Source organism: Oncorhynchus gorbuscha, linkage group LG03 (assembly GCF_021184085.1).
Source record: "Oncorhynchus gorbuscha isolate QuinsamMale2020 ecotype Even-year linkage group LG03, OgorEven_v1.0, whole genome shotgun sequence".
In the NCBI taxonomy this organism is placed as follows: Eukaryota; Metazoa; Chordata; class Actinopteri; order Salmoniformes; family Salmonidae; genus Oncorhynchus; species Oncorhynchus gorbuscha.
In genome coordinates this window covers 88,342,706-88,365,286 of record NC_060175.1, presented here as the reverse complement: position 1 = coordinate 88,365,286, position 22,581 = coordinate 88,342,706, and the positions used below count along the sequence as shown (strand labels likewise).

General features: G+C 42.1%; 2 protein-coding genes across 5 annotated transcripts in view; one reads left to right on the top strand and one right to left on the bottom strand.

Moving 5' to 3' along the window:
- Positions 1 to 10,408, top strand: part of LOC124032166 (rap guanine nucleotide exchange factor 3-like) — a 51,816-nt gene extending 41,408 nt beyond the window's left edge. For all 4 annotated transcript variants that reach the window (XM_046344328.1, XM_046344326.1, XM_046344325.1 and 1 more), the window contains 9 exons: positions 4,212 to 4,337; positions 5,391 to 5,572; positions 8,130 to 8,220; positions 8,344 to 8,394; positions 8,894 to 8,981; positions 9,098 to 9,162; positions 9,305 to 9,359; positions 9,458 to 9,529; positions 9,653 to 10,408. In XM_046344328.1, the coding sequence (XP_046200284.1) occupies positions 4,212 to 4,337; positions 5,391 to 5,572; positions 8,130 to 8,220; positions 8,344 to 8,394; positions 8,894 to 8,981; positions 9,098 to 9,162; positions 9,305 to 9,359; positions 9,458 to 9,529; positions 9,653 to 9,771 (849 nt within the window). In that variant the 3' untranslated portion in view covers positions 9,772 to 10,408. The remainder of the gene's footprint in view (positions 1 to 4,211; positions 4,338 to 5,390; positions 5,573 to 8,129; positions 8,221 to 8,343; positions 8,395 to 8,893; positions 8,982 to 9,097; positions 9,163 to 9,304; positions 9,360 to 9,457; positions 9,530 to 9,652) is intronic.
- Positions 10,356 to 22,581, bottom strand: part of LOC124032167 (integrin alpha-5-like) — an 86,469-nt gene continuing 74,243 nt past the window's right edge. Inside the window, 3 exon segments of the mRNA XM_046344330.1 lie at positions 10,356 to 13,577; positions 17,131 to 17,253; positions 19,371 to 19,472. Of these exon segments, the coding sequence (XP_046200286.1) occupies positions 13,494 to 13,577; positions 17,131 to 17,253; positions 19,371 to 19,472 (309 nt within the window). The 3' untranslated portion in view covers positions 10,356 to 13,493.

Sequence of the window (22,581 nt, the reverse complement as noted above, 5' to 3'; positions counted from 1 at the left end):
GATAAATAATCCTCGAGAGCCTTACGTTCGGGAGCCGACAGAGAGTATAGTCTACCCCGAGGAGGAGTGGTCCCCGGAAGGAGATCAATACTACAATCATACGACCGGTGAGGAGGAAGAGAGTTGGCTCGGGACCGACTGAAGACCGTGCGCAGATCATGATATTCCTCCGGCACTCCTGTCAAATCGCCAGGTTCCTCCTGAGAAGTGGGGACAGAAGAAATGGGAGGGATGGCAGACATTAAGCACTTCACATGACAAGATACGTTCCAGGATAGGATAGAATTACAAGACCAATTAATAGAAGGATTATGACATACTAGCCAGGGATGACCCAAAACAACTGGTGTAAAAGGTGAACGAAAAATCAAAAAGAAATAGTCTCACTGTGGTTACCAGATACTGTGAGAGTTAAAGGTAGTGTCTCAAATCTGATACTGGGAAGATGACTACCATCTAAGGCAAACATGGGCGTAGGCTTGTCTAACTGTCTGAAAGGAATGTTATGTTTCCGAACCCATGCTTCGTCCATGAAACAACCCTCAGCCCCAGAGTCAATCAAGGCACTGCATGTAGCACCCGAACCGGTCCAGCGTAGATGGACCGACATAGTAGTACAGGATCTAGATGAAGAGACCTGAGTAGTAGCGCTCACCAGTAGCCCTCCGCTTACTGATGGGCTCTGGCCTCTTACTGGACATGAATTAACAAAATGTCCATCAAATCCGCAATAGAGGCACAGGCGGTTGGTGATCCTCCGTTCCCTCTCCTTAGTCGAGATGCGAATCCCTCCCAGCTGCATGGGCTCAGTCTCAGAGCCAGAGGAGGGAGATGGTTGCGATGCGGAGCAGGGAAACACCGTTGATGCGAGCTCTCTTCCACGAGCCTGGTGACGAAGATCTACCCGTCGTTCTATGCGGATGGCGAGAGCAATCAAAGAGTCCACACTGGAAGGAACCTCCCGAGAGAGAATCTCATCTTTGACCACTGTGTGGAGTCCCTCCAGAAAACGAGCGAGCAGCGCCGGCTCGTTCCAGTCACTAGAGGCAGCAAGAGTACGAAACTCTATAGAGTAATCCGTTATGGATCGATCACCTTGGCATAGGGAAGCCAGGGCCCTAGAAGCCTCCCCACCAAAAACTGAACGGTCAAAAACCCGAATCATCTCCTCTTTAAAGTTCTGGTAATTGTTAGAACAATCAGTCCTTGCCTCCCAGATAGCTGTGCCCCACTCTCGGGCCCGGCCAGTAAGGAGTGAAATGACGTAAGCAACCCGAGCTCTCTCACTAGAGTATGTGTTGGGTTGAGAGAGAACACAATATCACACTGGGTGAGAAAGGAGCGGCACTCCGTGGGCTGCCCGGAGTAGCAAGGTGGGTTATTAACCCTAGGTTCCGGAGGCTCGGCAGGCCAGGAAGTAACAGGTGGCACGAGACGAAGACTCTGGAACTGTCCAGAGAGGTCGGAAACCTGGGCGGCCAGGTTCTCCACGGCATGGCGAGCAGCAGACAATTCCTGCTCGTGTCTGCCGAGCATGGCTCCTTGGATCTTGACGGCAGTGTTACGAGCCTCTGTAGTCGCTGGGTCCATTCCTTGGTCGGATCCTTCTGTTATGCAGGTGAATGAGGACCCAAAAGCGACTTGGCGAAAACAGAGTTTTTAATCCAGTAAGAAACTTTACAAAACAAAAAGCATAATACTACTCGTAAAGACGAGAACAGACTGGAGACTTGATCGAGAACTGCAGGTTGCCTCGGGAAGGCACTTGAACCTAGCAGACTCAGACACCTGCTCACCACGCAGCATCTGAGGGAAACACGACACGACAGGGCAAAACATAGACACAGCACGGTGAATTATAGATGAGGATCCGACGGGGCAGGAACGGAAAACAAGGAGAGAAATAGAGACTCTAATCAGGGAAAAGGATCGGGAACAGGTGTGGGAAGACTAAATGATTGATTAGGGGAATAGGAACAGCTGGGAGCAGGAACGGAACGATAGAGAGAAGAGAGAGCGAGAGAGTGAGAGAGGGAGGGGGAGAGAGAGGGATAGAAAGAGGGAAAGAACCTAATAAGACCAGCAGAGGGAAACGAATAGAAGGGGAAGCACAGGGACAAGACATGATAATTAATGACAAAACATGACATAATTTCTCAGAACAAGAATAGACTGAAGAGTTTCAGAAGAAAGGTCTTTACTTCTGGCCATTGTGAGCCTGTAATCGAACCCACAAATGCTGATGCTCCAGATACTCAACTAGTCTAAAGAAGGCCCGTTTTATTGCTTCTTTAATCAGAACAACAGTTTTCAGCTGTGCTAACATATGTAGATATTCCATAAAAAATCTGCCTTTTCCTTCTACAATAGTAATTTACAGCATTAACAATGTCTACACTGTATTTCTGATCAATTTGATGTTATTTTAATGGACGAAAAATGTGCTTTTCTTTCAAGAACAAGTGACCCCAAACTTTTGAACGGTAGTGTATACTAACACATCTTGACCACGAAAGTCCATTTGATGTCACAAAGCCATTACTTTAAAAATATCCTCTCCTGTTGTCCTGGTTTCCAGTGGTTTGCAGAAGAGGATGTCTTCCTTAATTGATCCCCCATAAAGGTAACGGATATATACCAGCTGTGCCAGGCCCACCACATCTGTTGACTCATCCAGCTGTAACGCATAGATTTTACTGGCTTGTATGAGAAGCAGTAATTGGGGGCAGTAGCTTGGTGCTTTCCCCGGAAAGGGGGCCGTAGCTCTCCGGCTGCATCAAATCCACAACTGTTACACGGAACCTAAACCAGCTGCGCCATCGTGCGCTATTGTGCGCTATCGTGCATACATTTATTTTGTCCCCCTACACCAAACGCGATCACGACACGTAGGTTAAAATATCAAAACAAACTCTGAACCAATGACATTAATTTGGGGACATGTCGAAAAGCATTAAACATGTATGGCAATTTAGCTAGATAGCTTGCACTTGCTAGCTAATTTGTCCTATTTAGCTAGCTTGCTGTTGCTAGTTGTCCTCGGATATAAACATTGAGTTGTTATTTTACCTGAAATGCACAAGGACCTCTACTCCAACAATTAATCCACACATAAAACGGCCAACCGAATCGTCATCTCTCCTCCTTCCAGGCTTTTTCAGCTTTGAACTTATATGGTGATCGCATCTAAACTTTCATAGTATTACCACAACAACCGGGAACAAAGTTCGTCTTTCAATCACCCACGTGGAAATAACCAATGAGGAGATGTCACGTGGGTATCCAGCTTCTATAAACCAATGAGGAGATGGGAGAGGCAGGACTTTCATTGCGATCTGCGTCAGAAATAGGAATGACTTCTATTTTAGTCCTTGGCAACACAGACACTCGTTGACGCGCCGACGTGTCCAGTCTGGTCAGCATGTCAGAGTCCATGTCAGAGTCCATGTCAGAGTCCATGCTAGCTGGGCAAACAACAAATGTAGAATTACTGATGCTAGCATTGGATGTGCTCATGGAAGCAGAACAACTTGTTTCGTCGATAGGTGCAGGTGTAGTAATACTGGTAGTAGCAGTATTACCAGTAGAGCTGCTATGTGTCTCTATGGATGCGGCTTACTTTTTTTAACCATTTTTTAATTTTAGAGCAAACGGAATGAGCAGCAGCTATGTTTGGCTACATACGGACCGTTAGTAGAATTCCTGTGAGAGAGTAATGGCTAATGGGATGTTAATTATTTGACTGGGCTACCTGTATTTGAAATTGTGTTGTTATTTCGCTGAACACTAGATGGTTTCATTTTATTTTTGTCAGTGAAACGAGGCTACTCAAGACGAGAAAAAAACCTCACCAAAATGTATAGCCCTGTTGGATAATATAAATGAACTGTTTGAAAATGTGAAGAAATTGTTGTTGTTGTTTTTTGGCGTATCCCCAACAGCATTGCGCTTAACCCTGGAGGTATACATACCCCAGTTTGGGTATACCTGGTCTAGATAATGCATCTATAGTCGCTCATGTGTGCATAGATTAACATACTGTAACTACAAGTTATCTATATCTATAACTACACTACATGGTGAATCAGACAACAACACACCCAGACAGTCATCATAGCATACTGTAGATGTTTGTGTGAATGCCCCCCTAAGTTCCAGTATCATGATGTCATGTCATTATTTTGGATGGTTTGTCTCTGGCACCTTCACAGACACCCCTGAAGGAGCAGCAAGGTCCTAATCAGAGCACCATGGACACTTGGGAGCAGATGTGTCCCAAGGACATCTCCAGCCAGCTCACCAACTACGACTGGGAACTGTTCACCGCCATGCACGAGGTAAGGAAGGAAACGAGGTGAGGCCATGCCAGAGCTGTGCCAATATTGTGAAGTGGGAGTTATGGATTTGGGACAAGCAGGACAAAAGTTAAAAGTGGAGAAACTGAGTATCCCTGGATAAGGACATGTAAGGTCTTTAAGGGCATGACATCTATCTCATGTGTGTAAGCACTCTGGTAGGTAGCTAGTGCAACGAGGCAAGGTTACTCAGATGTGAGCTGTCTTCGTGCTAACATCTATCCTTCGTCCTGATCTTGTATTGATCTTGTCCATTTACACTTGTAAGATCGATTCACAGTCAGTTCCCAATGTGTCTTTTAATCGTCTGAAAAAGTGACAATCAGAATGTGGACATTTTACAGGACGCATGTTACCACCAGGTATAAACGGGGCTAAATGATTTGCTGTCTGTCTGTCACTCAGGCATATCTATAAGTTATCCTTTCTCTGACATCTTCAATCTGATAACTGCTACTGCAGCATCATATCAGCCATCAGAACATCTCCTCAACTGATGTATCAGCCACGTGTTTCATCTAACACACACGCCTCTTTATGTAACGTTGATTTAACCAGGTTTTCCCATTGAGGTCAATACGCTTCCCACTGGTCACACACTGGTTGAATCGATGTTGTGTGCACATAATTTCAATAAAATTACGTTGACCCAACATGGAATAGATGCTTAATTGACGTCTGTGCCCAGTGGGCTGTTTGCCAAGGAAATCAAGTTCAAGTCCGGTTCAGATGTTATGCAAAATTGAAGATTTAGGGCTCGATTCAATCTGTATTGCTGAAGTTCAGCGCTATAGCACTATTTAAATGTGATGGTAATTTCCGATTGGGCCAACCTATACAGAGTTTAACGTGAATGCAGTCTTGAGTTTACCATTCTATCGCGCTGTAGCGCAGCGATTCAGCGCTACGTATTGAATCGAGCCCTTAGTCCATTGGATGTTTGCTTCATATACAGTATTCAGGTCCATATAAGTAGCTTTCGATTTGTCCGCTACAGTACATGTGGATGGTAAATAAATGTCTCTCTCCCATCAGGTGGAATTAGTCTACTATATATTTGGCCGACATAAATTCCCCGGGGCCACCACAGCTAACCTGGAGCGTTTCGTGCATCGCTTCAACGAGGTGCAGTACTGGGTGGTGACGGAGGTGTGTCTGTGTACTGATCTGGTCAAGAGAGCCATGCTGCTCAAGAAGTTCATCAAGATAGCCGTCGTGTGAGTGGCAAATTAAAACACAGCTTACCTTGTAAATTGTAGATTCATTATTAGGTTATCTTAGGGGTAACTATCTACATAGAACAGTATACTACACTGAGTATACAAAACATTAAGAACACCTGGTCTTTCTATGATAGACTGATGGGATGAATCCAGGTGAAAGCTTTGATCCCTTATTGATGTCACTAGTTAAATCCACATCCATTAGCGTACAGTCGTGGCCAAAGGTTTTTAGAATTACATAAATATCCATTTTCACAGTCTGGTGCCTCAGTGACTTTAGATATTTTTTGTCAGATGTTACTATGGAATACTGAAGTATAATTACATGCATTTCATAAATGTCAAAGACTTTTATTGACAACTACATGAAGTTGATGCAAAGAGTCAATATTTGCAGTATGATGGCAGCCCATTCTTGCATAATCAAGGAGGCAGGGTAAAGAATGAGTTTTAAGCCTTGAGACAATTGAGACATGGATTGTGTATGTGTGCCATTCAGAGGGTGAATGGGAACAGATCCACAGATGGTGCCATCTCTATTGCACTCCACACTGCCCTTTCCCACCTGGACAAAAGGAACACCTATGTGAGAATGCTGTTCATTGACTACAGCTCAGCGTTCAACACCATAGTACACTCAAAGCTCATCACCAAGCTAAGGATCCTGGGACTAAACACCTCCCTCCGCAACTGGATCCTGGACTTCCTGACAGGCCGCCCCAGGTGTTGAGGGTAGGTAGCAACACATCTACCATGCTGATCCTCAACACTGGAGCTCCCCAGGGGTGCGTGCTCTGTCCCCTCGTGTACACCCTGTTCACCCACGACTGCATGGCCAGGCACGACTCCAACACCATCATTAAGTTTTCTGACGACACAACAGTGGTAGGCCTGATCTACGACAACGATGAGACAGCCTATAGGGAGGAGGTCGGAGACCTGGCCATGTGGTGCCAGAATAACAACCTCTCCAAGACTAAGAAGATGATTGTGGACTACAGGAAAAGGAGCACCGAGCACATCCCCATTCTCATCGACGGGGCTGTAGTGGAGCAGGTTGAGAGCTTCAAATTCCTTGGTGTCCACATCAACAACAAACTAGATTGGTCCAAACACACCAAGACAGTCGTGAAGAAGGCACAACAAAGCCTTTTCCCCCTCAGGAAACTAAAACGATTTGGCATGGGTCCTGAGATCCTCAAAAGGTTCTACAGCTGCAACATCGAGAGCATCCTGACCAGTTGCATCACTGCCTGCTACGGCAATTGCTCGGCCTCCGACCGCAAGGCCCAGTACATCACTGGGGCAAAGCTGCCTGCCATCCAGGACCTCTACACCAGGCGATGTCAGAAGAAGGCCCTAAAAATTGTCAAAGACCCCAGCCACCCCAGTCATAGACTGTTCTCTCTACTACCGCATGGCAAGCGGTACCGGAGTACCAAGTCTAGGACAAAAAGTCTTCTCAACTGTTTTTACCCCCAAGCCATAAGACTCCTGAACAGGTAACCAAATGGTTACCCAGACTATTTGCATTGTGTACCCCCCCAACCCCTCTTTTACGCTGCTGCGACTCTCTGTTTATCTTATATGCATAGTCACTTTAACTATACATTCATGTACATACTACCTAAATTGGCCCGATCAAACCAGTGCTCCCGCACATTGGCTAACCGGTTATCTGCATTGTGTCCCACCACCCACCAACCCCTCTTTTTACCCTTCTGCTACTCTCTGTTCTCTGTGCACAGTCACTTTGACGATACCTACATGTACATACTACCTCAATAAGCCTGACTAACAGCTGTCTGTTTATAGCCTTGCTACTTTTTTTTCAAATGTCTTTTTACTGTTGTTTTATTTCTTTACTTACCACACACACAGACATACCTTTTTTTCTCGCACTATTGGTTAGAGCCTGTAAGTAAGCATTTCACTGTAAGGTCTACTACACCTGTTGTATTTGGCGCACGTGACAAATAAACTTTGATTTGAAAGACAAAAGATTTAAGTGCCTTTTAAAAGGGTGTGTTAGTAGGTGCAAGGTGCATTGGTTTGTGACAATAACTGCAAGCAACACTGCTGGGTTCTCGCACTTAACAGTTTCCTGTGTGTATCAAGAGTGGTCCACCACCCAAAGGACACCCAGCCAACGTGACACAACTGTGGGAAGCATTGTGGTTAACATGGGCCAGCATCCCTGTAGGGGATACGCAACTTAATACTAGGAAGTGTACCTAATGTTTGGTATACTCAGTATAATTCTGTACAATAACAGACAATATTCAAAAAATGTAACATACCAGCAGAAATCATGTTTTCATATCCAGCTAAACGGATTTATAAAATATTGGTTAAGGATGTCACTCTGTCTGTGGTCACTGATGCACCAAGCCTTCGTTTACACAGGCAGCCTTATTCTGACCTTTTGCTATCAATTGGTCTTTTGACCAATCAGATCAGATATTTTGCCAGTAAGTGATAAAATAATCATTTAAATAATTCACATGTTTAGTCTGCCCACAGCTGTTACTGACTGTGTTTCCTGTTTCAGATTGAAGGAGCAGAAGAACCTAAACTCGTTCTTTGCGGTGATGTTTGGTCTGAGTAATAGTGCTGTACAGAGACTTTACAAGACCTGGGAGGTGAGGTCTGCTAGGGACAATGACCTACATTTTGGTTATCGCTTATAAAAATTGGTTTGATTATAACAGATGTGAAATGGATATCAGAGGAGACGTTGTAACAGTTGTTGTTGTTGTTGACAGAGAGTGCCGAGTAAGACGAAAAGGGTCTATTGTGCATACGAGAGGTTAATGGTGAGTGAGTTCATGTGTGCGCACTTGCAAGCTAGCTATATAGCAGTGTTTCATTGTATGTCATTGATAATGACCGGTGACATCACAGGCCACTTGACAATCCCTCCACTTCATTTCCATTTTGTGTATGAATCATGTTTTCCTCCTATTGTAATATGTAAACATGTTTTCAATAGATATATTTCCTATATAATTAGCAGGTTGGCATTTATTGGGATGACTCATGTACTGGAGGCAGCTCTGCAGAGTATCTGGCACAGCCACAAAGTCCAAAAATCTGATCTAACCACACTGCTAACCTTGTCTAACCCTAACCTTAAAAAAAGGGCAACCAGTGTGGCAGCCCCCCCGCACCTCTCCCATCAAAAGATGCATGTGTGTCTTACGAAGGGGTTGGGTTTAAAGCAAATTTTGGATGGACCTTGTGTGCAATTGACCAATAAAATTATATTAATCTACAACTAATGGCAAATTGTTTTTATTTCTGTTAATGTGTCAGGATCCGTCACGTAATCACAGAGCGTACAGACTGGCTGTGGCAAAGCTCAGTCCTCCCTACATCCCCTTCATGCCCCTGCTACTCAAAGGTAATAATGCTTTCTTAGCCTCGTGACAGACGTAACATTCAATACCTGAGTTAATTCAACATGACCCTGTATTGAACCAGTACGTCATTCCGTTCACCAACTGTACTTACCTCTAGACATGACATTCATCCATGAGGGAAACAAGAACTACACGGACAAACTGGTCAATTTTGAGAAAATGGTGAGTTGTCTAGCCTAACTTTTATACTTTCACATCCTGTAGTTGTGCTGGAGATTACCATCCCTCAGCCCTTACCTAAGTTGTCTTCTCTTTGTGTCTGTAAACTATTGGCTATATAAGCTACCTTGTTTCACCGTTGCAGCGCCTGATTGCTAAGACAGTGAAGATAGTTCGAGGGTGCAGAAGCACGCCTTACGGTAAGAAAACAAAATACAACAAAGTTCTAGAAAAGGATGGGATAAGAAGGACAATGTTGTGCCAGGGTGTTCACTCTCTATGGTTCTTTGTCCTACAGTGCCCTCATCACCTCAGAAGGGACTTGCAGACAGAATGTTTCTGGAGGCGCCTTCCATTCGGCTGTCCACATGTAAGCTATGCCTTATCTACAAAAATCAACACTCATTTTCCACTCGGAGACCTTCAAATGATATTAAGTAAATGTAGCGCTTCCATTTAAAAAAAAAAACATATCTTCCTGTCTCGTGTCCAGATTCCGAGGAATCCCCCCCTCTCAGGAATCCTAGCAACATCCGCCACTATGTTCAGAACTTTGAAGTGATCGACAACCAGCACAAACTGACACAACTGTCCAGAGCAATGGAGCGCTAAACCAAACCAGTGTATAAAGACTCTTTTATTACAGCCTGTGAATCAGAGGTTGGCAGGGGAATATACACCTCCACGGTCATACTAATCCACATGCAAGATCTTCTATAGACTCATGTACATGTCTGGTGTCAGGAATGGAGGACTGTGGGGATGTTTCTGGGATGGTCAATATCACACAGAGAGCATTGAAGAGAAGCAGCTCGTTGGACTACTCATCAATAGGACCTGAGGAGGGATCTGACTGGCAGTATTTAGTGACCTCTAACATCTTACCAGATAAGTTGTTTGTCCTCACCGACCACTGTTACTGATATGACAGTGCGGCGCTGCAACCTGAGGAAGAAGTATATACATTTGGCATTATCTGTTATTTATACGATAATTTGTATAGTATACTATTTGTAAGATAAGCTTATGGTTTTACAAGTGAGTGCCCTAACCGCACATGAAATAGTTCTATGCTATAGCTCCTAGTTATGGTGTTTGTTTTGGTATTTTTCTCCACTTTGTAATACAACTATAATGAACAATAAATTGTTGAGCAATCAGTTGTTGCCAAACCGCATAAACAAATGTGTAAAACATTTCATGCCATGGGCAAGTTTATTTTTTTAAATAAATTATTTTCAGAACTGTGTATTCAATCAAAGCATGTCATTTTTTTAATTGAAATGCAAACCATATAATAAGACACAAATGATCACTAAAAGACTAAATCATCTTCCCAGAAAGTCTCCCCAATATGGGGAGAGTAAATTTCACAAATGTTTTTTTTCCAATTGGATCTAAAAAATATTCTCGGCAGAAATATTTACAACTTTGTAAAAAGGAGATTTTTAAAAGGGGGCCTAGAAAGCATTAAGAAAACAAGGATAAACCCAGTGTAGTCTTCTACTGTAACCACAGAGGATTCTGTTTAAAACATCCTCTTTCAATATAAATAATACTAGGTTGACATTTTCAGTCTGGACACTACGATCAGACATATACTTTTCAAAACAATATCATACAAATACTGTTAAAAATAATATGATACATGTTAAATGAATCCACTGAGTGGCGTTAGCAGTCTTTGCATCATGAGTGTTGATAAAGCTTGTGGATTAAATCACCAATATGAGCTAGGGAGCATTCAAAACAAATAGTGAAAACAGATGTGTAGCATTATGGCTGCGTTTGGATAGGTGATACAATTGAACTGAACATACATTATCACACATGCCCACTCGAGTTCAACTCAGGAGGTTTGATGAATGTATTTTTTACCACTGATATCTGAAATAGTGATACTAAACATTGGCTAGTTATAGCAGTGGAGCAAAATGTAAAAGTGGTGAATATGTGCAGTGGAAAATTCTAGGCAGACCAGTTGTTTTTGACAATACCCCCATCCGACCATAGGGAGCAGACTTGATATGGTTTTTAACACAGACTCATCATTAGATGTTAGATACACCTGGTTTAACACAACCCCTCCGGAACAAAATGAAAGAAAATTCAAAAACTACTGCAAAAACTAAAACCAATATCAACCAGAGTGAATAATAATATTGCACGTACAAACCACCCCCCCCCCCCCCCAATGCCCAGTTGCTATCCCTTTACAAGAGGCAAACTGATTTTACTGTGTATGCATGTGCATTTTCATTGCAGTATCTCTATTACATTAAGGGCCTGATTCAGACCTGAGATAAGTTGACTTAACATGGACTTAAGTCATAAAAAAAAATACTTATCTCAAGTCTGAATTGGGCCCTAAATTAATAGCTACTCTGGTCCTAGCTGTCCTAAACTCTAATCAGGCAGTCTCAACCCATCCTGAGTACAGATTGAAGTGATGCGATGATCAGCATTACTGCTGGACAAGTCTACCTTTCCCTCGTGATGCAAGAGAGAAAGGAGAAGACTTAGCATTGGGATTGATCTCTGATTCACACAAAAAAACAGACAGGAACATCAACACATGAAGACACAGGCAGTCTGACACACACACAAAACATATTTACATGACAAATAAAAGAGCCCCACATATTCAGTCCATGGATGAAGCTGCAGCATCGTGGTGTGAGAGCTTCTGGTACTCAGTCAGTTGTTATCATAAGGACATCAAAATAAAATTAAAACAAACCAGAGCAAAGATACTCCTAGCACACTACAAGATCAAGGTGAAATGTGTAGGGACAGGATATTTGGCTGTTTCCCTGACACTCACCGGAGTGAGCCCTTACCTGCAAGCAACCCACCCAGATTGTATGTCCTACAGCTTCCTTGATCTCTGTTGGCAACATAGTAATGTACTGACTTCAAGACAGCATTACACACCAAGGCTGTGGATACACCTGGATGATCTTTGCTTCAAATCAATTTCCATACTGCCTCTTGCAGCACAAGCAAAGTCTGGACAAACTTGTTTACAAGTCAGACAGAGTACTGGCACCAGAGTGTTTCCAGCTTTCAGTGGGATCTATCTCACAGGCCCATGGTGGATGGATCCAGTCAAGTCCCAGTCAACTTTGAGGCAATGCTTTGATCTGTCACAACAAACACAAACATACAGGATCAACAAAGTGATCAGTAATGGTCAAGTCAAACCCAAAGGAAGATCAGTCCGTCAGTATCCTGTCTGTTTTTGGCATTTTGTTAGACATCAGTAGACTTCTTTTGAGTGCAAAACAACTGGACCAAGCACTGTATGTCCACCACTCTGTGGCTGAAGAAGCTATTTTGGCAGTACAGGAGTTTGTACGTGCCAAACATTACTGAAGCCAAACTGAACTTACATTAAACAAAAGATTGGCTGTAAAAACATGTTTGGTAGAAATGTGGATGGGTAAACAGCTCAGGTGTAGATTATGGAGACACGAGACAGACATCCTCTGTCTGTGCTCCTCTGGTGAACATGCTCCTCTGGTGAACATGCTCTCTGGTGAACATGCTCTTCTGGTGAACATGCTCCTCTGGTGAACATGCTCCTCTGGTGAACATGCTCCTCTGGTGAACATGCTCCTCTGGTGAACATGCTCCTCTGGTGAACATGCTCCTCTGGTGAACATGCTCCTCTGGTGCCCTGAACAGGAAGCATGTTTCTAACTTCGGTTGGGAAAGTATCAGATCAGATTTCTTTAATGGCTACAAAAAGGAAGGGAGATGCATTCAGTCCCCCTCAACACCATCATATACCTTTTAAAAGCAGTGATCACACTTTTTTAGCACCAAAATGAAGGCAGTTGAAAAAGAGTAAAACAATTATATTTCACAAGGATCCACAAGGGAATACAAAGCTGTTTAAAAAGATGTGCAGGGAGAAACCAGCATCTTCCTTGATCGAATCAAGGCCTTCCATAGGCTACTCCTCTTCTTCTGTAGTTACTAGTCTTGGACTTCAACTCAAATAGGATCAGTAAGTCTAAAGACAGTTTGTCTGACTGTGACACTGAAGTTCAGCTTGGTGATCAACCCCAACCCAACGACAACAAACATAAACATATATTAAATTAAAAACATTCATTTGGTTTGGAGTTCTTTGGGTATTTCTTCCTCTAGTGCAGTACAGTGGAGTTCCAGTGGTCTTTCCTCCTCCTCCTCCTCCCTCTTTAACTGCAGTCTAATCCTCTCTGGGTGTTTAAATTAACCACATTTCTCCATTGCAATCATGTGGGTTTCTAGGTTTCTTTGGTTCTGTGGCAACAAAATAGTTTGTTTTAATCCTTTCTATGTGGTGTTTAGGCCTCAGACGCAGCCTGGGGCTTAAGTTGGGCCTTCTCCATAGCCGTGCCGTAGGGTAGCGACCTTTTGAAGAAGCCAAGCTGGGAGGAAGAAAGACGACATTATCAAAGTTAGAACTAAATATATCATATTTCAACACCTCAAATCTTCATATATATTCGTACAGTTGAAGTCGCAAGTTTACATACACTTAGGTGGAAGTAATTAAAACTCGTTTTTCAACCACTCCACAAATTTCTTGTTAATAAACTATAGTTTGGGCAAGTCGGTTAGGACATCTACTTTGTGCATGACACATGCCATTTTGCCAACAATTGTTAACAGACAGATTATTTCACTTATAATTCACTGTATCACAATTCCAGTGGGTGAGAAGTGTACATGCACTAAATTGACTGTGCCTTTAAACAGCTTAGAAAATTCCAGAAAATTATGTCATGGCTTTAGAAGCTTCTGATAGGCTAGTTTACATCATTTGAGTCAATTGGAGGTGTACCTGTGGATGTATTTCAAGGTCTACCTTCAAACTCAGTGCCTCTTTACTTCACGGGGAAATCAAAAGAAAACAGCCAAGACCTCAGAAAAAAACATTGGAGACCTCCACAAGTCTGATTCATCCTTGGGAGCAATTTCCAAATGCCTGAAGGTACCATGTTCATCTGTACAAACAATAGTACGCAAGTATAAACACCATGGGACCACGCAGCCATCATACTGCTCAGGAAGGAGACTCATTCTGTCTCCTAGAGATGAATGTACTTTGGTGCGAAAAGTGAAAATCAATCCCGGAACAACAGCAAAGGACTTTGTGAAGATGCTGGAGGAAAGAGGTACAAAAGTATCTATATCCACAGTAAAACAAGGCCTATATCGACATAACCTGAAAGGCCGCTCAGCAAGGAAGAAGCCAATGCTCCAAAACCGCCATAAAAAAAGCCAGACTACAGTTTGCAACTGCACATGGGGACAAAGATCATACTTTTTGGAGAAATGTCCTCTAGTCTGATGAAACAAAAATAGAACTGTTTGGCCATAATGAGCATCGTTATGTTTGGCGGAAAAAGGGGGAGGCTTGCAACCGTGAAGCATCCCAACCGTGAAGCACGGGATTGGCAGCATCATGTTGTGGGGGTGCTGTGCTGCAGGAGGGATTGGTGCACCTCACAAAATATATGGCATCATGAGGATGGACAATTATGTGGATATATTGAAGCAACATCTCAAGACATCAATCAGGAAGTTAACTATTTTGGGATAGGGGGCAGCATTTTCACTTTTGGATGAATAGCGTTCCCAGAGTGAACTGCCTCCTACTCTGTCCCAGATACTAATATAAGCACATTATTATTAGATAGAAACCACTCAAGTGTCTAAAACTGTTTGAATTATGTCTTTGCGTATAACAGAACTCATATGGCAGGCGAAAATCTGAGAAAAATCCAACCAGGAAGTGGGACATCTGAGGTTTGTAGTTTTTCAAAGCTTGGCCTACCGAATACACAATGAGATATGGATAAAGTTGCACTTCCTACGGCTTCCACTAGATGCAACCGTCTTTAGAAACTTGAAAGGGGATTATACTATAAAGGAGGGGCTCATGAGACCTCTTTGAGTCAGTGGTCTGGCAGAGTGCCTTGGTCTCATGACGCGCGCTCCCGACAGAGTTACCTCTCGTTCCAGTGCTTTTCTTCAGACAAAGGAATTCTCTGGTTGGAACATTATTGATGTTTTATGTCAAAAACATCCTAAAGATTGATTCCATACATCGTTTGACATGTTTCTAAAGGACTGTAACGGAACTTTTCGAGTTTTTGTCTGGACGAAGTGCCTGTGCCTGCGCCTCATGAAGATGGATTACTGGGCTGAACACACTAACAACAAGTGGCTATTTGGACAGAAATGATGGACTTTATGGAACTTTATGGAACAAATCAGTCATTTATTGTCGAACTGGGATTCCTGGGAGTGCCTTCTGATGAAGATCATCAAAGGTAAGTGAATATTTATGGTGTAATTTCTAACTTCTGTTGACTCCAAAATGGCGGATATTCCTCTGGCTGTTTTGGGTTCTAAGCACCATTCTCAGATTATGCTTTTTCCGTAAAGAAAAAAATATATCTGACACAGCGGTTGCATTAAGGAGCAGAATCTTTAATTCTGTGAATAACAGTTGTATCTTTTATCAATGTTTATTATGAGTATTTCTGCAAAATCTAATCAAAACATTACTGCACGTAATGTGCCAATGTAAACTGAGATTTTTGGATATAAATATGCACATTATCGAACAAAACATACATGTATTGGGTAACATGATGTCCTATGAGTGTCATCTGATGAAGATCATCAAAGGTTAGTGATTAACCTGTTAATCCTACCCCCTACTTTTTCGAACATTCTGAACTAATGCATATGATTAGTATGTGTGGATAGAAAACACTCAGATGTTTATAAAACTGGTTAAATCACGGCTGTGACTATAACAGAAAGTGTGTTTCATCGAAAAGCGCAGGAAAATCTGATCACTGAAAATGGAAATATATATCCATGCGCGACTTGAACCCATTGATAAAGGTGAACCACATTTAATGGGGCTGAGGTTGCAATACCTACAGCTTCCACACGTTGTCTAGAGTCTTGTCATTTGCCTAGGCTTTGTTTCTTGGTCAAACAGACGCAAGGCAACGCATTTCTTCCGGTCTCCGACCGGATATTTTGGTTGAGAATTACCCGGACATTTTTTCCAGACGGACAGCTAAAGAATATACTTCGCCTCGTGATCAATTTGATCGCTTATTAACGTTTAATAATACCTGAAGTTGCATTACAAAAGTATTTCGAAGTGTTTTGTGAAAGTTTATTGTCAACTTTTTTAATAAAAAAAATGACGTTACGTTATAAGACGCTTTTTTCTGTTTATCACACAGTCTTCATAGATCGATATCTAGGCTATATATGGACCGATTTAACAAGATGTTTATCTTTCATTTGCTGTATTGGACTTGTTAATGTGTGAAAGTTACATATTTCGAAAAAATATTTTTGAATTTCACGCGCTGCCTTTTCAGCAGAGAGTTGTGGAGGGGTTCTGCTAGTGGAACGCCTGCCCTAGAAAGGCTAAAGCTTGGTCGCAAATGGGTCTTCCAAATGGACAATGACCCATAGAATACTTCCAAAGTTGTGGCAAAATGGCTTAAGGACGACAAAGTAAAGGTATTGGAGTGACCATCACAAAGCCCTGACCTCAATCCTATAGAACATGTGTGGGCAGAACTGAAAAAGCGTGTGCGAGCAAAGATGCCTACAAACCTGACTCAGTTACCAGTTCTGTCAGGAGGAATGGGCCAAAATTCACCCAACTTATTGTGGGAAGCTTGTGGAAGGCTACCCAAAACGTTTGACCCAAGTTAAACAATTTAAAGGCAATGCTACCAAATACTTGAGTGTATGTAAACTTCTGACCCACTGGAAATGTGATGAAAGAAATCAAATCTGAAATATATTATTCTCTCTACTATTATTCTGACATTTCACATTCTAAAAATAAAGTTTTCAATTAAAATATGGGAAGTTAAGAGATGGGAATTTCCCACTCTGCCGGACATTAACATCACCGCTATCCCGACCACTCACTTTGTACAGGACGTAGATGAGCAGTGCCAGCAGCAGAAGCCCAGCCAGTATGGCCAGAATGATGATCCACAAGGGCACAGAGTATTGGCTGTCTTGTTTGTTCCACACCAATGGGGTCACCACCTGAAGACGGGGAACACATTTAGTCATGACCTCCACTTACAGTGACTCAATGGGTCTGAATGACTTTTTCCACATTACAGCCTTATTCTAAAATGGATTCAATAAATAAAAAAACCTCATCAATCTACACACAATACCCCATAATGAACAAAGAAAAACAGGTTATAGATTTTTGCTAATTTATTACAAGTCAAACAGAAATAGCTTATTTACATAAGTATTCAGACCCGTTGCTATGAGACTCGAAATTGAGCTCAGGTGACTTCTGTTTCCATTGATCATCCTTGAGCTGTTTCTACAACTTGATTGGAGTCCACCTGTGGCAAATCAATTTGATTGTACATAATTTGGAAAGGCACACAGTTGAGCAAAAACTAAGCCATGAGGTCGAAGGAATTGTCCACAGAGGTCCGAGACAGGATTGTGTCAAGGCAAAGATCTGGGGAAGGGTACAAAAATATTTCTTCAGTATTGAAAGCCCCAAGAAAACAGTGGCCTCCATCATTCTTAAAAATGGAAGACGTTTGGAACCACCAACTCTTCCTAGAGCTGGCTGCCCGGCCAAACTGAGCAATCGGAGGACAAAGGCCTTGGTCAGGGAGGTGACCAAGAATTCAATGGTCACTTTGACAGAGATCTAAAGTTCCTCTGTGGAGATGGGAGAACCTTCCAGAACTACAACCATCTCTGCAGCACTCCACCAATCAGGCCTTTATGGTAGATTGGCCAGACGAAAGCCAGTCTTCAATAAAAGGCACATGACAGCCCACTTGGAATTTGCCAAAAGACACCTAAAGACTCTCAGACCATGAGAAAGAAGATTCTCTGGTCTGATGAAACCAAGATTGAACTCTTTGGCCTGAATGCCAAGAGTCACGTCTGGAGGAAACCTGGCACCATTCCTACAGTGATGCATGGTGGTTACAGCATCATGTTGCGGAGATGTATTTCAGCAACATGGACTGGGAGACTAGTCAGGCTCGAGGGAAAGATGAACGGAGCAAAGTACAGAGAGATCCATGATGAAAACCTGCTCCATAGAGGTCAGGACCTCAGACTGGGGCGAACAGTCACCTTCAAACAGGACAATGACCCTAAGCACACAGCTAAGACAATGCAGGAGTGGCTTCGGGATAAGTCTCTGAATGTCCTTGAGGAGCCCAGCCAGAGCCCGGACTTGAACCAGATCTAACATCTCTGGAGAGACCTGAAAATAGCTGTGCATCGACGTTCCCATTCCAAACCTGACAGAGCTTGAGAGGATCTGCGGAGAAGAATGGGAGAAACTCCTAAAATACAGGTGTGACAAGCTTGTAGCGTCATACCCAGGAAGAATCAAGACTGTATTCACTGCCAAAGGTGCTTCAACAAAGTACTGAGTAGAGGGTCTGAGTACTTACAATATGTAAATAAGTATTTTATTGTGAATAAAATAGCAAAAATGAAAAATAAAATAAAATATTAAAGTTTTGCTTTGTCATTATAGGGTGGTGTGTAGAGGAAAAAACAATTTAATACAATTTTAGAATAAAGCTGTAACGTAACAACACATGGAAAAAGTCAAGGGGTCTGAATACATTCCGAAGGCACTGTATAATAGCCTCGATTCCAGGCTTCCTGCATTTTCCCAACAGCTGAGTGCTGAACGAAACATGGGCACACTATATACAGGGGTTAAGTTAGGCCGGATCCAACTGAGTCCGAGACCCAACTCCTATGATCCAAATGAGATCCAGGCAGAGCTTAGACCCTCTAACTTTGGTTATGCGGATTTCAAATTATCTAATGATTTTTTTTTTACCAACACAATTAAGCAATAGCAAAGTTAAACTATTTTACTATAGGGTTGTCTATCTATTCAATTGTTCAGATCACATTCTGTGCACGAAAATAATATCCCCCTCACAAGGTCCCTCCACGTCCTGTAGTATGCTGTGATGTGCTTTTGTCAGTATAGATTATAGGCTACTATATTAAATCCTCCAGGGCACGCCCCCAAACTAGAAGCCTCACCTCCCAAATCCCAATTTAACTACTAACTGTATGGTAATTCAAGACTAACAATACATATAAAATAGAGAGGTTTGTTGACATGAGTGCACTGCACATACCCATACCTTTTTAGATCCACTCGGTACCTCCTTGGGCAAGATGGCATAGGGCATCTTGACCACACTGAACCTTGCCAGGCACTCCAGCACGTAGCCCTTGTATGCCCTCTGAGAACGGAAACAAAACAACAGGATCAGATTGGATATCCATTGTGATTTTTCAAATCATTTTTGTAGGAGTATTTGAAAGGCAAACTGCAACCTGTATGGGTGCTGGCCATTTGTGGACTAGTGATGGGTCCTGTTTGACTCATGTCCAGTAGGAGGCAGTAATGTGCTACAGAGACTGATGAACCTCATCAGACCGACTGGCTCTTCTCACAAAACCCCTCTGACATTCCAATCCTATGAGAAGGCGTGACCGCCAACGAATGAATTTCCAATGCACTTACACATAAGCCTTGGTGTAAGGTCTTTCTCACAACGGCTTCTGTGGACTGATACCCTCCAGCTCTGCTATACCTAACACACTATAGACCAACACACAAATGATACGCTCACAGGACTATTGAAATGAGAATTTAATTATTCACTCTGTAAGCTACTGTTTCCCATTTATTTTCATCAAATATCTGAGTCTGTTCACTTTGGCAGAGTTTAGCTCTGAGCTAGCATTAATACAGACATCTAGTCAATACAATCACATGTGTGAGTCTGACTGGTCATTCATATTTTACAGTCTCTAATTTGAGGTTTTAAGTCTTGGTGTTTTCTTTGTATAGCTACTTAAATGAATATTGCTGCTTATACTCAGCCAAATCTTGACATGAGAAAATAGACAGACAGCAATGTGAATAGACAGATAGGCCTACAGACAGAACCTACAAACTGAGACAGTCCATTTCGTGCAGTCAGTGCCATTGTCATCTGGTAGAAATGTGTCTGCATGTGTAGTGAGTTTGAGAGGAGACAAAACCAGTAGTTCTGGCGGTTGCTTTCATCTCCGCATCTCAACCTGACTAAGATCCACTCTTTGATGACCTAATTAAAGTGGAACTGACAGTGTTTTAGCTACTTTGCAGATATGAAACAAACAGACAATCATAATATCAGTCACATATCAAATTCTCAATTTATGCTACAAAACCAACTTTATAAAGAGGTTTTAATAATAGCTTCTATTTGACAAAAAATGTAATGATGTCAAGTAAAGCATTGGGGCGGCAGGGTAGCCTAGTGGTTAGAGCGTTGGACAAAAGGTTGCAAGTTCAAATCCCCAAGCTGACAAGGTACAAATCTGTCGTTCTGCCCCTGAACAGGCAGTTAACCCACTGTTCCTAGGCCGTCATTGAAAATAAGAATTTGTTCTTAACTGACTTGCCTAGTTAAATAAAAGGTACAATTTTAAAAAAAATGTTGGCAGAATAGATGGATGCAGTTCAGTGCATGATTAATATAGCTAATTCACCAATACATTTCTTGGTAGTCCAACAAATATTGCTATCATGTTGTAAATCACAGCTGGCCTGGTACATTGTTTGCTGCCTCCAGCCATTCAGGATGCACTGTATCCGTTTCATTGACTCAATATTTTTTTTACAAAAAACACAAATGTAACTTAGGCTGGGACTGTCAGCGCAATCAAACTATAAAAGGGCAATGACCACAAGTCAGTCATAGCGTGGCAAATAGGCTAGCTTGTCTGTTTATGTACAATAGCTATTTATTTAGCAAGCTAAAAGCACGGTGCCTAATGTTAGCTAGCTAGCTGCTGGGAGGATATCATGTCATTGGACGAGTCAGTGAGTGGCCAACTTTTTCCTACCATATCATTTTTTTGGTGGCTACAACTAGAGATGCAGGTGTCATTTGGTTAGCTAGCAAGAACTGTTAATCACTTTGCTAGCTAGCTATGCTGAACTTGAACGACTGTTATCCACAGTTGGCATCTCTCTTTGTTGTCAATCAAATGTATTTGGAATCATCAAACAAATGGGAGGGCAGGCAGGCAAGTTCCCATTCAGTTGTCAAAACGTGGGTTGGATTACCCTGGATGATTGACAGGGGGCGCTGTATTGAAGCCACCGCCCAGCCATCTTGGAACTCTTGGAATATTTTAGAAACTATAAAAATGCATGTATTAATCTCTACATTAGTTTGACACGTTTATTGTATTACAAACCTTAATGCATACTTTGAAATTATATTGTGAGCTAAACATTTAAAAAATATATAAAAGCATTTTACTTAGTTTTTTTAAAGAGTTCTGTTACTGTCCCCACTACAACCAGACAATACTTAAATACATGTAATTTTGTCGTCCTTGAAACATTTCATGGAGAATTTGTTCTTAACTGACTTAGTTAAATAAATAAAAACCAAAGTAATGTGTTATTGAAATACTGTAGAATTCTATTCATCCTTCCCTTAACCTTGTTCTGAACACCTCCAAATCAAAGGTAATGTGGCTTGGTAAGAAGAATGCTCCTCTCCCAACAGGTGTGATTACTATCTCTGAGGGTTTAGAGATTGAGGTCGTCACCTCATACAAGTACTTGGGAGTATAGCTAGGAGGTACACTATTCTTCTCTCAGCACAATCTAGACTTGGTTTCCTCTATTGTAATCAATCCTCTTTCACTCCAGCTGCCAAACTAACCATGATTCAGATGACCATCCTACCCATGCTAGATTACAGAGACATAATTTATAGATCAGCAGGTAAGGGTGCTCTCGAGCAGCTAGATGTTCTTTACCATTCGGCCATCAGATTTGCCACCAATGCTCCTCATAGGACACATCACTGCACTCTATACTCCTCTGTAAACTGGTCATCTCTGTATACCTGTTGCAAAACTGGTTGATGCTTATTTAGAAAACCCTCTTAGGCCCCACTACCCTATCTCTCTCCCCCTATCCCTATCTCTACTGCAGCCCTCATCTTCCACATACAGTGGGGCAAAAAACAATTTAGTCAGCCACCAAATGTGCAAGTTCTACCACTTAAAAAGATGAGAGAGGCCTGTAATTTTCATCATAGGTACACTTCAACTATGACAGACAAAATTTTTAAAAAAATCCAGAAAATCACATTGTAGGATTTTTAATGAATTTATTTGCAAATTATGGTGGAAAATAAGTATTTGGTCACCTACAAACAAGCAAGATTTCTGGCTCTCACAGACCTGTAACTTTTTTAAGAGGCTCCTCTGTCCTCCACTCATTACCTGTATTAATGGCACCTGTTTGAACTTGTTATCAGTATAAAAGACACCTGT